This window comes from Scyliorhinus torazame, chromosome 3 (assembly GCF_047496885.1).
Source record: "Scyliorhinus torazame isolate Kashiwa2021f chromosome 3, sScyTor2.1, whole genome shotgun sequence".
Classification (NCBI taxonomy): domain Eukaryota; kingdom Metazoa; phylum Chordata; class Chondrichthyes; order Carcharhiniformes; family Scyliorhinidae; genus Scyliorhinus; species Scyliorhinus torazame.
This window is the reverse complement of record NC_092709.1, coordinates 315,437,542-315,451,795: the sequence shown is the minus strand read 5'-3', so window position 1 is coordinate 315,451,795 and position 14,254 is coordinate 315,437,542. Positions and strand designations below refer to the sequence as shown.

The window sequence follows — 14,254 nt, the reverse complement described above, 5'->3', positions numbered from 1 at the left end:
TTGATTCTAGATTCACACAAAATCCTACTATGGCCGGTATCCCTTTTGGGGATTAAGTCGCCAAACCCGCCGGAAAATGGGCAAGTATCACTCCTCCAGACTTTTTCCTCGATGGGGTGATTCTCTGTTTACTCGGGGGCTAGCAGAGCCCCGGCGTACGTCCTGCGGCGCTGGCTGCCGGTGGGGCCCTGCTGTACAGACCGCATGGCGACCGTAAGCGGTTCGGCGCATACGCATGGCGGCCCACCTCGGCGCGGATGCCGCCGACATGGCGGAGCCACACAGCGGGCCTCCGCGGAGGAAGGTAGGTCCCCCCCCCCCAAGATCGCGATGGCCTGCCGATCGTGGCCCCAATCGCAGGGCTGGCCACTGCTGAGCCCCGGCCCCCCCCGGGATTCAGATTCCCCCCCGCCACCCACCAGGACAGCCACCGCGGCCGCGGGTCCCAGCTCCTGCTGGGTGGTTCCAGATGTAAACCACGCCGGCGGGAGTTCGGCCGGTCGCCCGCGGAAAATCGCTGCGGGGCCTATTTCAGCGGCCCTCGACCTGCACCGCAGCGGTCGCGATTGCGCCTATTCTCCGGTCGCTGGAGAATCGGAAGCTCGGCATCGTAGCTGCGTGGCGGGAATTTCCCGCACCCCCAGCAATTCATCGACCCGGCGAGGGCTCGGAGAATCCCGACCCTTATTTTTATCATGGTCTTGTCCTGTACACCACCCCCTTTATCTCTTTTTTTGGGAGAGTACAAAAGAGGCCGACATTACAAATCACCTTTCCTGCTTTGTGCATGTGTAAAATAAATTAACCCCATTATTTTACCTTGGGTTTGCTGTAGGGTTATTAGTAGAGGATCAGATCACTCAAAACTGTAGGGTTGGGGAAAATTTAAAAAACTTTTGTTTACAGGCGAGTATTGAGAGGAACAACCAGGGGTGTTTAAATTAATCCCCACCTCTCCGTAACGCTGTTGCGGGTCAGCTTGACTAAAGAGAAGCTTAAATTGACATCAAATACATACACATTCCTTTTCCCAATCACCTCACACAAGGCATGGAACAAGTCTGGCATTCAAACATCCACAATATGCATCTCAAACACATGGGGGAAGAGGGAGTTGAAAAAAAATAGTTTTTTCCCACAGGTTTACAAGGAAACATACAGTGCCGTAAGGAGGGAGGACATAGAACATAGAACGATACAGCGCAGTACAGGCCCTTCGGCCCACGATGTTGCACCGAAACAAAAGCCATCTAACCTACACTATGCCATTATCCTCCATATGCTTATCCAATAAACTTTTAAATGCCCTCAATGTTGGCGAGTTCGCTACTGTTGCCGGTAGGGCATTCCACGGCCTCACCACTCTTTGCGTAAAGAACCTACCTCTGACCTCTGTCCTATATCTATTACCCCTCAGTTTAAAGCTATGTCCCCCTCGTGCCAGCCATTTCCATCCGCGGGAGAAGGCTCTCACTGTCCACCCTATCTAACCCCCTGATCATTTTGTATGCCTCTATTAAGTCTCCTCTTAACCTTCTTCTCTCCAACGAAAACAACCTCAAGTCCATCAGCCTTTCCTCATAAGAGTTTCCCTCCATACCAGGCAACATCCTGGTAAATCTCCTCTGCACCCGCTCCAAAGCCTCCACGTCCTTCCTATAATGCGGTGACCAGAACTGTACGCAATACTCCAAATGCGGCCGTACCAGAATTTTGTACAGCTGTAACATGACCTCCTGACTCCAGAACCAATCCCTCTACCAATAAAGGCCAACACTCCATAGGCCTTCTTCACAACCCTATCAACCTGGGTGGCAACTTTCAGGGATCTATGTACATGGACACCTAGATCCCTCTGCTCATCCACACTTTCAAGAACTTTACCATTAGCCAAATATTCCGCATTCCTGTTATTCCTTCCAAAGTGAATCACCTCACACTTCTCTACATTAAACTCCATTTGCCACCTCTCAGCCCAGCTCTGCAGCTTATCTATGTCCCTCTGTAACCTGCTACATCCTTCCTCACTGTCGACAACACCACCGACTTTAGTGTCGTCTGCAAATTTACTCACCCACCCTTCTGCGCCTTCCTCTAGGTCATTGATAAAAATGACAAACAGCAACGGCCCCAGAACAGATCCTTGTGGTACGCCACTTGTAACTGAACTCCATTCTGAACATTTCCCATCAACCACCACCCTCTGTCTTCTTTCAGCTAGCCAATTTCTGCTCCATATCTCTAAATCACCCTCAATCCCCAGCCTCCGTATTTTCTGCAATAGTGTACCGTGGCGAACCTTATCAAACGCTTTACTGAAATCCATATACACCACATCAACTGCTCTACCCTCGTCTACCTGTTCAGTCACCTTCTCAAAGAAGGAGGAGATACTTGTTGGGCTGAAAATAAGCTAAGTGAAAGTGGATTTTCAGGCAGGGCCTTACAGGAAGGGGAAGAAGGGTTTAGGAAAGAAATGCCAGGGCATAGCGCCAAGACTCATGTCCAGAACATACTAGCATAGGTATTTGATCCTGCTCCACCATTCGATGTCATGGCTGATCTGATTTTAACTCAGCTTCACATTGCCACATACCCCCAATAAACTTTGAATATTCTTGACTAACAAGGGAGTCAAACTCATGGCCCAAAAGAGAAAGGATTTCTCCTTGTATCCATCTTAAATGGTCGACCCTTTATTTATAAACTGTGTCCCCTAGTTCTAGTCTGTCCCACAAGGGAATCACCTTTCCAGCATCCACCCGGTCAAGTCCACTCAGAGACTTTAGTATGTTTCAGTAAGATTACCTCGTTCATCTAAACTCCAATGGATACAGACCCAACCTTTCATAATAACACCCCCTCCAAATCCAGGTATCAGTCGAGTGACCCTTCTCGGAATTGCTTTAATATTGCTTTAATGCATTTATATCCTTTTTTTTTTTAAATGGATCAAAGCTGTACACTACTTCAGATGTGGTCTTACCAATGTGCTATACAACTGTAGCATAATGTTCCCACTTCGATCTTCAATTCCCTTTCCAATAAATGACAACATTCCATTTGCCATCCTAATCACTTGCTGTGCCTGCATACTAACCTTTTGTGGCTCATGCACAAGGACATGCTGATCCCTCTATAATCGCAGGGTTTTGCTCTCTTTTTAATATGCTGTTTTTCTATTCTTCCTGCCAGAGCGGACAATTTCTCACATTATACTCCATCTGCCAAATGTTTGACCACTCATCTCATTTATATCTCTTTACAGATTCCTACCCACCTTTCTACACAGCATGTTTAGTCACCATAGACCCTTCGTCCAAGTCATTGACAGAAATTGTAAATGGTTGAGGTCCCTGTGGCACTCCGTCACATCGTGTCAACTCAAAAATGACCCAGTTATGCCTACTGTTTCCCGTTAGCTAACCAATCCTCTACCTACCTACACTTCTGGAGTATTGTGAGCAGTTTTGATCCCCATATTTAAGGAAAGATATTATTTCATTGGAGGTGGGTCAGAGAAGGTTCAATAGGATGATCCCCGGTGTGGCGGGATTGTCTTTGAGCAAAAGTTAAACAGGTTGGGACTCTACTCATTGGAATTTAGAAGAATGAGAGGTGATCTCATTGAAACATGTAGGATTCTTACGGAGTTTGATAGGGTAACTGCTGAGAGGATGTTTCCTCTCATGGGAGAGTCTATGACCAAAGGGTAGAGTCTCAGAATAAAGGGGAGCCAATTTAAGACTGAGATGAGCAGGATTTTCTTCTCTCAGAGGGCTGAGAGTCTTTGGAACTCCTTATCACAGAGAGCTGTGGGGGCAGAGTCCGTGTGTATATTTAAGGCTGAAATAATAATAATCTTTGTCACAAGTAGGCTTACATTAACACTGCAATGAAGTTCCTGTGAAAAATCTCCTACACGCCACATTCCGGTGCCTGTTTGGGTACACAGAGAGAATTCAGAATGTGCAATTCACTTAGCAGCACGTCTTTCGGGACTTGTGGGCGGAAACCGGAGCACCGGAGGAAACCCATGCAGACACGGGGAGAATGTGTGGACTCCGCACAGACAGTGAACCAAGCCGGAATCGAACCTGGGACCCTGGGCGCTGTGAAGCAACAGTGCTAACGACTGTGCTACCGTTGATCAGTAAGGGGATCAATGGTTACGGGGCAAGGGCAGGAAAGTGGACGTGAGGAATGTTGGATCAGCCCTGGTCCTATTGAATGGCGGGGCAGGCTCGAGGGGCTGACTGGCCTAGTCCTGTTCCTATTTCTTATGGTTTATGCTAATATGCTAAACCCCCCCAAACACCATGAGTCTAATTTTGCATAGTAACCTTTGACTTGGCACCTTGTCAAATGCCTTTTGAAAATACCAGTATTAGGCGGCACGATGGCGCAGTGGTTAGCACGGCTGCCTCACCGCGCTGAGGACCCAGGATCGGCCCACTGTCTGTGAGAAGTTTGCACATTCTCCCGTGTCCGCGTGGGTCTCGCCCCCACAACCCAAAAGGATTTGCAGGGTAGGTGGATTGGCCAGGCTACATTTCCCCTTTATTGGGGGGAAAGAAAGAAAATACAAGGACGCTACATCACAGGATCCCCTTTACCCACATCACTTATTAACTTCATCAAAGATTTGTAACAAATTAGTCAAATACGATTTCCATTTCACAAATCCAGGTAGCCTCTGCCTGATTGCATTTAGATATTTTCTGCTATAACTCCCTGAATAATAGATTCCAGCATTTTCCTTATGACAGGTGAAGAGAGGGTGGTGGAAGGGGAAGAGAAAGAGAGAGATGGGCTAGTGAAGGTTATTAAGTGAAGCGGTGTGTCGCTATGAAGGGATGTAAATACAAAAGATGGTTTCAGATTTCAAGTTTTCCAAGAGTAGTGAGCCAATGTGAGGACTGTAGCTGGGATGAGGACTAAGTGAAACAATGTGGGAAAGTTGATTTTCTTTTTCAAAAATGCAATAAGGTACTCGAGATGGGGGTCTGGCCAAGGCTCTGCACAGCTGGAACAACTTCATGCACCTTGAGATTCAGGCCAAACATTCCGTTAATCTTCCAGTTTAGCTCACAGATACGAGGAGCTGTTAGTCATTTGTGCACTAGGACAGTCAAATACTTTTGCTTTGCAGCTGTTCCTAGTCTCTTGCCCTTAAAAAATAAATTCTGGATTTGTCTTCCTCAGATTCAAAGTGGGTAACTTCGCATTCCTCTAGATTGAACTCCCATCTGCCAGAGTTCAGTCCACACACTCAGGAGAGCACCATTTCCTGGTGCTTCCACACCAGCCTTTTTCTAAAAAAAAAGAATCAAAATCACCTGAACAGCGTTAGATTGAGCGTATTCTTTTCCTGCATCAGATATATGTGGGACTTCATCCAAGTCTTCCCACCACATTGCAAATATGCGGCATCCACAGAAAAAGGGTTATTCTAACCCTTCCTGATTAATCAATGCTTCACGCACAAAAGAACGTAACCAAAATGGGATTAAAATAAAAACAAGAACATTAAAACCTATTTTGATATTAAAAATGGAGGCTGAGCTGAGTCTCAGAAACATGTTGCTATATTGTGTTTAAAACAAATTATCTGGTGTATAAAAACCATCGTACACAACCTGTAAACAATTCTACTGATTAACTTGTCATTTTCCAGAACGCAAACCTTCAGTTGCACTCTTCTTAAACCACACACACACAAAAAATGTACAAAGCAAACAAACCGACTGGTGTGGATCCCGAGTAATCAAAATTCAATTTACAATGCATTTCCTTTACCTTCGGAAGGACTTTCTGTTTAAAAAAAGCAGCTTGGATAGAATCCTCAACTTAACAGCAGCAAGTAAACCTCAAAAGAAACAAGACACTTGCTTATTGATTAGTACATAGGTTGCATACAAGACTGAAAAAAGTTGCTTTCAAATTCAACGTTCCAGCAACAATAAAATAAAACAGCAGACTGGATGAAAATTACAGTCGAGCATCACCAACTTCAACTAAGTAAACCAAACACAGCTTGAACTGGGCATTAGTGTGAACCCATAATTTACTCGGAGGTAAACTTAGAAAGAAAATGGATCTCTTTGTACAGTACTGGTTTCTCCAGCAATTCAATTTGCTTATATTGCATAATATGTGACATGGTTTTGGAAAATCTCCTGTAGAAATCACTCTCAGCCACCCAATACCGTGCAGCAAATGCTTCCCCTATTTCGAATACTCATCAATGCTTATTCCTCAATAAGTTTTGAATTTAAAAAAACAACCGGAAGTCACTTTAGAACTCTCTGAGGACCTGGATTCAATCCCAGGCCGGGTCACTGTCCGTGTGGAGTTTGCACATTCTCCCAGTGTCTGCGCGGCCCCCACAACCCAAAGTTGTGCAGGATAGGTGGATTGGCCACGCTAAATTGCCCTTTAATTTAAAAAAATACAGAATCCTTGGCTTTTTAAATGTGTTAAGGCAGGAGAAGGCACCGCCACAAACCAAATAAGGTCATTTTATCCGCTTCACTGAGGCAAAATATTTAAATCAGCATTGTGTGAACTGCAGAACCGAAGATTAAATTTAAACAATCCCAATTCCGTACGTCTTTCATTCTTGACTGGTTGTACCCTTTCCAAGTGGCTTAGCTACATTTAACCAGTAAAAGGCCCCCACCTCAAGTATATACAAAATTAATGTGATAAAGTAATAATAAAAAACAAAAGCAGAAGATACATGGTGTCTATCACAATCTGCTGCGTGTGGATAGCAGAATGTCAAAACTAGAATCATAGAATTTACATTGCAGAAGGAGGTCATTCCGCCCATCGAATTTGCACCGGCTCTTGGAAAGAGCACCCCGCTTAAGCCCTCGCCGCCACCCTATCCCCGTAACCCCACCCAACCTTTTTGGACACGAAGGGCAATTTATCATGGCCAATCCACCTAACCTGCACATCTTTGGACTGTGGGAGGAAATCGGAGCACCCGGAGGAAACCCACGCCGACACGGGGAGAACATGCACACTCGGCACAGACAGACCCAAGCTGGGACCCTGGAGCAGTGAACCAACTATGCTAACCACTGTGCTACCGTGCTGCCCCAACTAAATGTATGTTGGACATTGTGCACCATTGGTTAAGCTGGTTAAAGGAGCAGCATCCATTCGTGACTGACGAAGCAACGAGGATACATTCAGGCAGGATTCAGTTTGTTTTTAAGCAGTGACAATGGTAGAAAATGGAAATTTGTTTTCCAACAGAACACACACAGACGTACCGCCAATTACAGCAGAGGCACTGAAAATAACATCCGCAACTAATTCACAGGGGGCTACCCTTTCTATTGGATCCCAGTCGTCTGCTCCAACCTCCATAGTAACCACAAATAAGTTTTTAATCCAAGGTACTTCTCCAGATACCTGTGTCCCAGTACACAATCTCTCTTTGGGAATGTCGGTAGGCCGAAGCACAATGCTACAACCACAAAAAAGAAAATTTGTTTGCTACAAATAGGATGTGGAGTTTACAGACCACCTTCATTTCTCAGTTTTACAAAATAAAAGTAAATTACAGATACTATATTGTGCTTGTTTCCACCCCATTCACGAGAAAAGTTCAACCTGTTTAATGCAAAGATATCATCACGTTGCTTCCTTGAACAAGTCATTTTCTTCTTTTAAAAAAAAAGTTGCCCGTAAGATTATGGTGAAGTTTTTTTCAGGACAACCCAGATTTTAATTGCTGCTTCAGACTGGTGTCTTGAGAAGGCTGGATTCGTGAGCTTTTAACATCCCAACAGCATCCTTCACTGCATGGTAGATAATATTCTTCACCTGTACACAAAATGAAAAACACAAATGTATCACAGAAATCCTATTTCTCCCCGCCCTCATTATTTCAAGCATTGTAGGCATCACTGGCAGAACCAGCATTTGCTAGCCATCCCTTTTTAAAAAAATATATTTATTAAAGTTTTTTACACAATTTTTCTCCCTTACAACCTTACAAACAATAACCCCCCCCCCCCCCCCCCCCGGTAACAAAAAAAAAGAAACGAGAAATCGCGCGGAGCAAGATATATACATGGCAAAATAGTATATTTACATAGCTTTGTACACTGGCTCTCTCCCGTACGTGCCAGTTTCCCCGACTCTTCATGCTATCTCTTGCTCATCCACCCCCCAGGCAGCTCCCCCTCCCCTCCCTCCCAGGTTGCTGCTGCTGCTGACCGACCTGCCTCTAACGCTCCGCGAGGTAGTCTAGGAACGGTTGCCACCGCCTGTAGAACCCCTGCGCAGACCCTCTCAAAGCGAACTTAATCCTCTCCAACTTTATGAACCCAGCCATCTCGTTTATCCAGGCCTCCACGCTGGGGGGCTTCGCCTCCTTCCATATTAGCAAGATCCTTCGCCGGGCTTCTAGGGACGCAAAGGCCAAAATACCGGCCTCTTTCGCCTCCTGCACTCCCGGTTTTGCTATCCATCCCTAATTGCCCTTGAACCGAGTGGCTTGCTCAGCCATTTCAAAAAACAGTTTAAAGTCTGGAGTCACATGTAGGCCAGACCAGTTAAGGATGGCAGATTTCCTGCTCTTAAAAGGACATTAGTGAACCAGATGGGTTTCTGATTTACATCAATCGCAATCAACTGTGGCTGTCATCGTCAAAATGACTCCGAGGAGCTTTCAATTTTATTAATGGAATTCAAATCCCACTGGTTGGTGGATAGGAACCGGTGTCTCCAGGGTATTGGCCTGGGCCAGTGACATTGCCACCACACAACCAGCTCCCCCGATACGGTTACCAAACATTCCACTACCCAAAGCTACAAATTCTTACACCTGATTGACTAATCGGAGTCACAAATTAAGTCAAGCCCTAAACATTGTTCGGATTTTTTTAGGTGGATTGTGGCGGTAAGATGTCTCCATGAGCCGCAGTAGTCCATGTGGTGTAGGTACATGCACAGTGCTAATAGGGAGGGAGTGCCAGGATTTTAACCCAGCGACAGTGAAGGAGCGACGATATATTTCCAAGTCAGGATGATGAACGACTCGGAGGGAAACTTTGAGATGGTGGTGTCCCCATGTATCTGCTGCCCTTGTCCTTCCAGTTTGTAGCGATCGCGGGTTTGGAAGGTGTCGCCTTAAGAGGCATGATGAGCTGCTGCGGTGCATCTTCTAGATGGTACACATTGTCATGGAGTCATTGCATTTTACAGCACAAAAAAGAGGATCTTCAGCCCCATCGTATCTGCACTGGTCATCAAGCACCTATCTAATCCCATTTTCCAGCCCTTAGTCCGTAGCCTTGTATGCTATGGTGTAGCCTTGTATGCTATGGTGTAGCCTTGTATGCTATGGTGTAGCCTTGTATGCTATGGCATTTCAAGTGCTCATCTAAACGCTCCTTAAATGTTGTGAGGGTTCCCGCCTCTACCCACTGTGTGTTTGTGGTGGAAGAAGTGAATGTTGAAGATGGAGGATAGGGCGGCGATCAAGTAGGCTGCGTTTTCTTGGATGGTGTCAAGCTTCTAAGAGAGTGTTGTTGGAGCCACACTCATCCAGGCAAGTGGACATAATATACGCATTCTACTACCCATTTTGTGGTCTCCAGTTACCACACCATCACACTCCATCTACAAGACTCAAGTCAAGAGTACAGACTCTGGGGAGTCAGTGGAGTCACAGAGAATTCGCAGCTGCTGTCCTGCTCTTGTAACCACAGTATTCTATATGGGTGGTTCAGTTCAGCTTCTGGACAATCTGGATTTGGATTTTGTTTATTGTCACGTGTACCGAGGTACAGTGAAAAGTATTTTTCTGCAAGCAGCTCAACAGATCATTAAGTACATGAAAAGAAGCAGGAAATGCTATATGGGCTGGGGGAGAGAGACAAGGCCACGACAGGAGCTGCGCCATGGGGGGGGGGGGGGGCGGGGCAGGCTTTGGAAAGCACGGGGTTGTCTTTCCCGCGCGCGGCAAGAAAGGCGGGAAGGGGAACAAAGGAATGTACATTGATTGGGAGATTCCCACACGGGGGGGGGGGGGGGGGGGGGGGGGGGGGTCAAAGGGATGGCGGGGGAAGCCAGGGTCAGCAGGTGTCAAAATAGAGGGGTGGCAATTCTGCTGGGAAAGCATGTGTCATTTGAGGCCAAGACTATCGTAGCGGATAATGGAGGGAGATATGTGATGGTGAGTGGTAGGTTACAAGGGACGTGGGTGGTGTTGGTAAATGTATACGCCCCGAACTGGGATGATGCTGGATTTATGAAGCGCATGTTGGGGCGCATTCCGGACCTGGAGGTAGGAGGACTGATAATGGGAGGGGACTTCAATACGGTGCTGGACCCAGCACTGGACCGCTCCAGATCTAGGACGGGGAGGAGGCCGGCGGCGGCCAAGGTGCTCAGGGGGTTTATGGATCAGATGGGGAGAGTGGACCCATGGAGGTTTGCAAGACCACAGGCCAGGGAATTTTCTTTTTTCTCCCACGTGCATAAGGCTTACTCCCGGATAGATTTCTTTGTTCTGGGCAGGGCGCTCATCCCGAGAGTGGAGGGGATGGAGTATTCGGCCATAGCCGTTTCGGACCATGCCCCGCACTGGGTGGAACTGGAGCTGGGAGAGGAGAGGGACCAACGCCCGCTGTGGCGGCTGGATGATGAGGTGGTGTGTGGGAAGGTGAGGGGGTGTATTGAAAGGTACTTGGAGGCAAACAACAACGGGGAGGTGCGAGTGGGGGTGGTATGGGAGGCGTTGAAGGTGGTGATCAATCAGGGGAGAGCTGATCTCCATCAGGGCTCATAGGGAGAAGACAGAGGGAATGGAAAGGGAGAGGTTAGTAGGGGAGATCTTGCGAGTGGACAGGAGATACGCAGAGGCCCCGGAGGAAAGATTACTTGGGGAAAGGCGACGGCTCCAGACGGAGTTTGACCTGCTGACCACGGGCAAGGCGGAGGCACAGTGGAGGAAGGCGCAAGGGGCGACCTACGAGTATGGGGAAAAGGCTAGTCGGATGCTGGCGTACCAGCTCCGTAAGAGGGCGGCAGCGAGGGAAATAGGGGGAATCAAAGATGGAAGAGGAGCCACGGTTCGAAGTGCGACGAAAATAAATAAGGTGTTCAAGGCCTTCTATGAAGAGCTGTACAGATCCCAGCCCCCAGGGGGGGGAAGGGGGGAATGAGGCGATTTCTGGACCAGCTAGGGTTCCCGAGGGTGGAGGAGCAGGAGGCGGTTGGTTTGGGTGCACCAATTGGGTTGGAGGAGTTGAGTAAGGGTTTGGGGAGCATGCAGGCGGGGAAGGCCCCGGGGCCGGACGGGTTCCCGGTGGAGCTCTATAGCAAATATGTGGACCTGCTGGTCCCGCTACTAGTGAGGACCTTCAACGAGGCAAGAGAGGAGGGAACCCTGCCCCAGACAATGTCGGAGGCGACAATCTCCTTGATTCTAAAGCGAGACAAGGATCCACTGCAATGTGGATCGTACAAGCCGATTTCGCTCCTCAATGTGGATGCTAAGCTATTGGCGAAGGTACTGGCCACTAGGATTGAGGACTGCGTCCCGGGGGTGATTCACGAGGACCAAACGGGATTCATAAAGGGCAGGCAGTTAAATACCAATGTGCGGTGGCTCTTAAACGTGATAATGATGACATCGGAGGAGGGAGAGGCAGAGATAGTGGCAGCTATGGACGCGGAAAAAGCCTTTGACCGAGTAGAGTGGGAGTACCTCTGGGAGGTATTGCGCAGGTTTGGGTTCGGGGGAGGGTTTATTAGATGGGTTAAGCTCCTTTACAGCGCCCCGGTGGCGAGTGTAGTGACGAACCGGCGGAGGTCGGAGTACTTTCGGCTGTACCGAGGGACGAGGCAGGGGTGCCCCCTGTCCCTCCTGTTGTTTGCATTGGCGATCGAACCCGTGGCCATATCGCTTAGGGAGTCTAAGAAATGACGGGGGATAGTCCGCGGGGGAGAGGAGCATCGGGTATCGCTATACGCGGATGACCTGCTGCTATACGTGCGGACCCAATGGAGGGGATGGTGGAGGTCATGCAGACTCTGAAGGAGTTTGGAGAGTTCTCGGGCTACAGCTTTATGTAGAGAAGAGTGAGCTTTTTGTATTACAGGCAGGGGACCAAGAAAGAGGGATAGGGGACCTACCGCAGAGGAGGGCGGAGAGGAGTTTTCGGTATCTGGGGATCCAGATAGACAGAAGTTGGGGGGCCCTACGTAAACTGAATTTGACGAGGGTGGTGGAGCAAATGGAGGAGGATTTTAAAAGATGGGACATGCTCCCGCTCTCGTTGGCGGGTAGGGTGCAGTCGGTCAAAATGGTGGTCCTTCCGAGGTTCTTGTTCGTGTTTCAGTGCCTCCCCATCGTGATCACCAAGAGCTTTTTCGAGAGAGTAGGTAGGAGTATTATGGGGTATGTGTGGGCAAATAAGACCCCGAGGGTTAGGAGAGGGTTCTTGGAACGCAACAGGGACCGAGGAGGGTTGGCTTTGCCAAACCTAGGGAGCTACTACTGGGCAGCAAATGTGGCAATGATCCGCAAGTGGGTCATGGAGGGAGAGGGGGCGGCATGGAAGAGGATGGCGATGGCGAGGATGTAAAGGAACGAGCCTGGGGGCGTTGGTAACGGCACCGCTGCCGCTCTCGCCGACAAAATACACCACAAGCCCGGTGGTGGCGGCAACACTAAGGATCTGGGGCCAGTGGAGAAGGCACAGGGGTGCAATGGGAGCATTGGTGTGGTCCCCGATCAGGGGTAACCACCGGTTTGTCCCGGGGAAGATGGACGGGGGGCTCCAAGGCTGGCATCGGGCGGGGATAAGAAGAATGGGGGACCTGTTCATTGACGGGACGTTTGCGAGCCTAGGGGCACTGGAGGAGAAATTTGAGCTACCCCCGGGAAATGCATTTAGATATATGCAGGTGAGGGCTTTTGTGAGGCGAATTTCCCTTGCTCCCGGCACAAGAAGTTCAAGATAGGGTGATCTTGGGGATATGGGTCGGGGATGGACGAGCGGGTGATGGCATGGAGGGTGGGGAGAAACGGTACGTGCGGCCAAGAGCCAGTGTATAAAGCTATGTAAATATACCATCTTGCCATGTATATATCTTGCTCAGGGAGATTTTGCGTTATTTTGTTACGGGGGGGGGGGGGGGGTTACTGTTTGTAAGGGGAAAAAATTGTGTTGTTAAAAAAACCTTAATAAAAATGTTTTTTAAAAAAGTACATGAAAAGAAAAGGAAATACAAAACATACATAATAGGGCAACACAACATATACAATGTAACTACATAACACCGGCATCGGGTGAAGCATACAGGGGTGTAGTGTTAATGAGGTCAGTCCACAAGAGGGTCGTTTAGGAGTCTGGTAACAGTGGGGAAGAAGCTGTTTTTGAGTCTGTTTGTGCGTGTTCTCAGACTTTTGTATCTCCTGCCCGATGGAAGAAGTTGAAAGAGTGAGTAAGCCGGGTGGGAGGGGTCTTTGATTATGCTGCCCACTTTCCCCAGGCAGCGGGAGGTGTAGATGGAGTCAATAGATGGGAGGCAGGTCCGTGTGATGGACTGGGCTGGGTTCACGACGCTGAGATTTCTTGCGGTCTTGGGCCGAGCAGTTGCCATACCAGGCTGTGATGCAGCCAGATAGGATGCTTTCTATGGTGCATCAGTAGAAGTTGGTACGGGTTAATGTGGACATGCCAAATGTCCTTAGTTTCCTGTTGTGCTTTCTTGGTGGTAGCGTCGACGTGGGTGGATCAGGACAGATTTTTGGAGATGTGTACTGCTAGGAATTTGAAGTTGCTAACCATCTCTACCTCGGCCCCATTGATGCTGACAGGGTGTGTATAGGACTTTGCTTTCTAAAGTTAATGATCAGCTCTTTAGTTTTGCTGGCATTGAGGGATAGATTGTTTCGCTGCACCACTCCACTAGGTTCTCCATCTCCCTCCTGTATTCCGACTCGTCGTTAGTGGGCCGGATCTCGTTATTTGAGATCCAGCGCACTATGATAACCCCCAAGATGTTGATACAATGCTGATGCTAAGGTTAAATCCTTTCTTGTTGAGATGCTCATTGCCTGGCACTTGTACGGCAAGCAACATCCGTGCCTCACATCAGCCCAAGTGGGGCTGGTTTAGCACAGGGCTAAATCGCTGGCTTTGAAAGCAGACCAAGGCAGCCAGCAGCACGGTTCAATTCCCATACCAGCCTCCCCGAACAGGAGCCGGAATGTGGC

The 14,254-nt window shown here is 48.4% G+C and overlaps 1 protein-coding gene across 1 annotated transcript in view; it reads right to left on the bottom strand.

Moving 5' to 3' along the window:
- Positions 1 to 5,566: 5,566 nt before the first annotated feature.
- LOC140409249 (lysine-specific demethylase 3A-like) overlaps positions 5,567 to 14,254 on the bottom strand; it is a 119,390-nt gene continuing 110,702 nt past the window's right edge. The window contains exon 25 of the mRNA XM_072497581.1: positions 5,567 to 7,842. Coding sequence (XP_072353682.1) covers positions 7,756 to 7,842 — 87 coding nt within the window. The 3' untranslated portion in view covers positions 5,567 to 7,755. The remainder of the gene's footprint in view (positions 7,843 to 14,254) is intronic.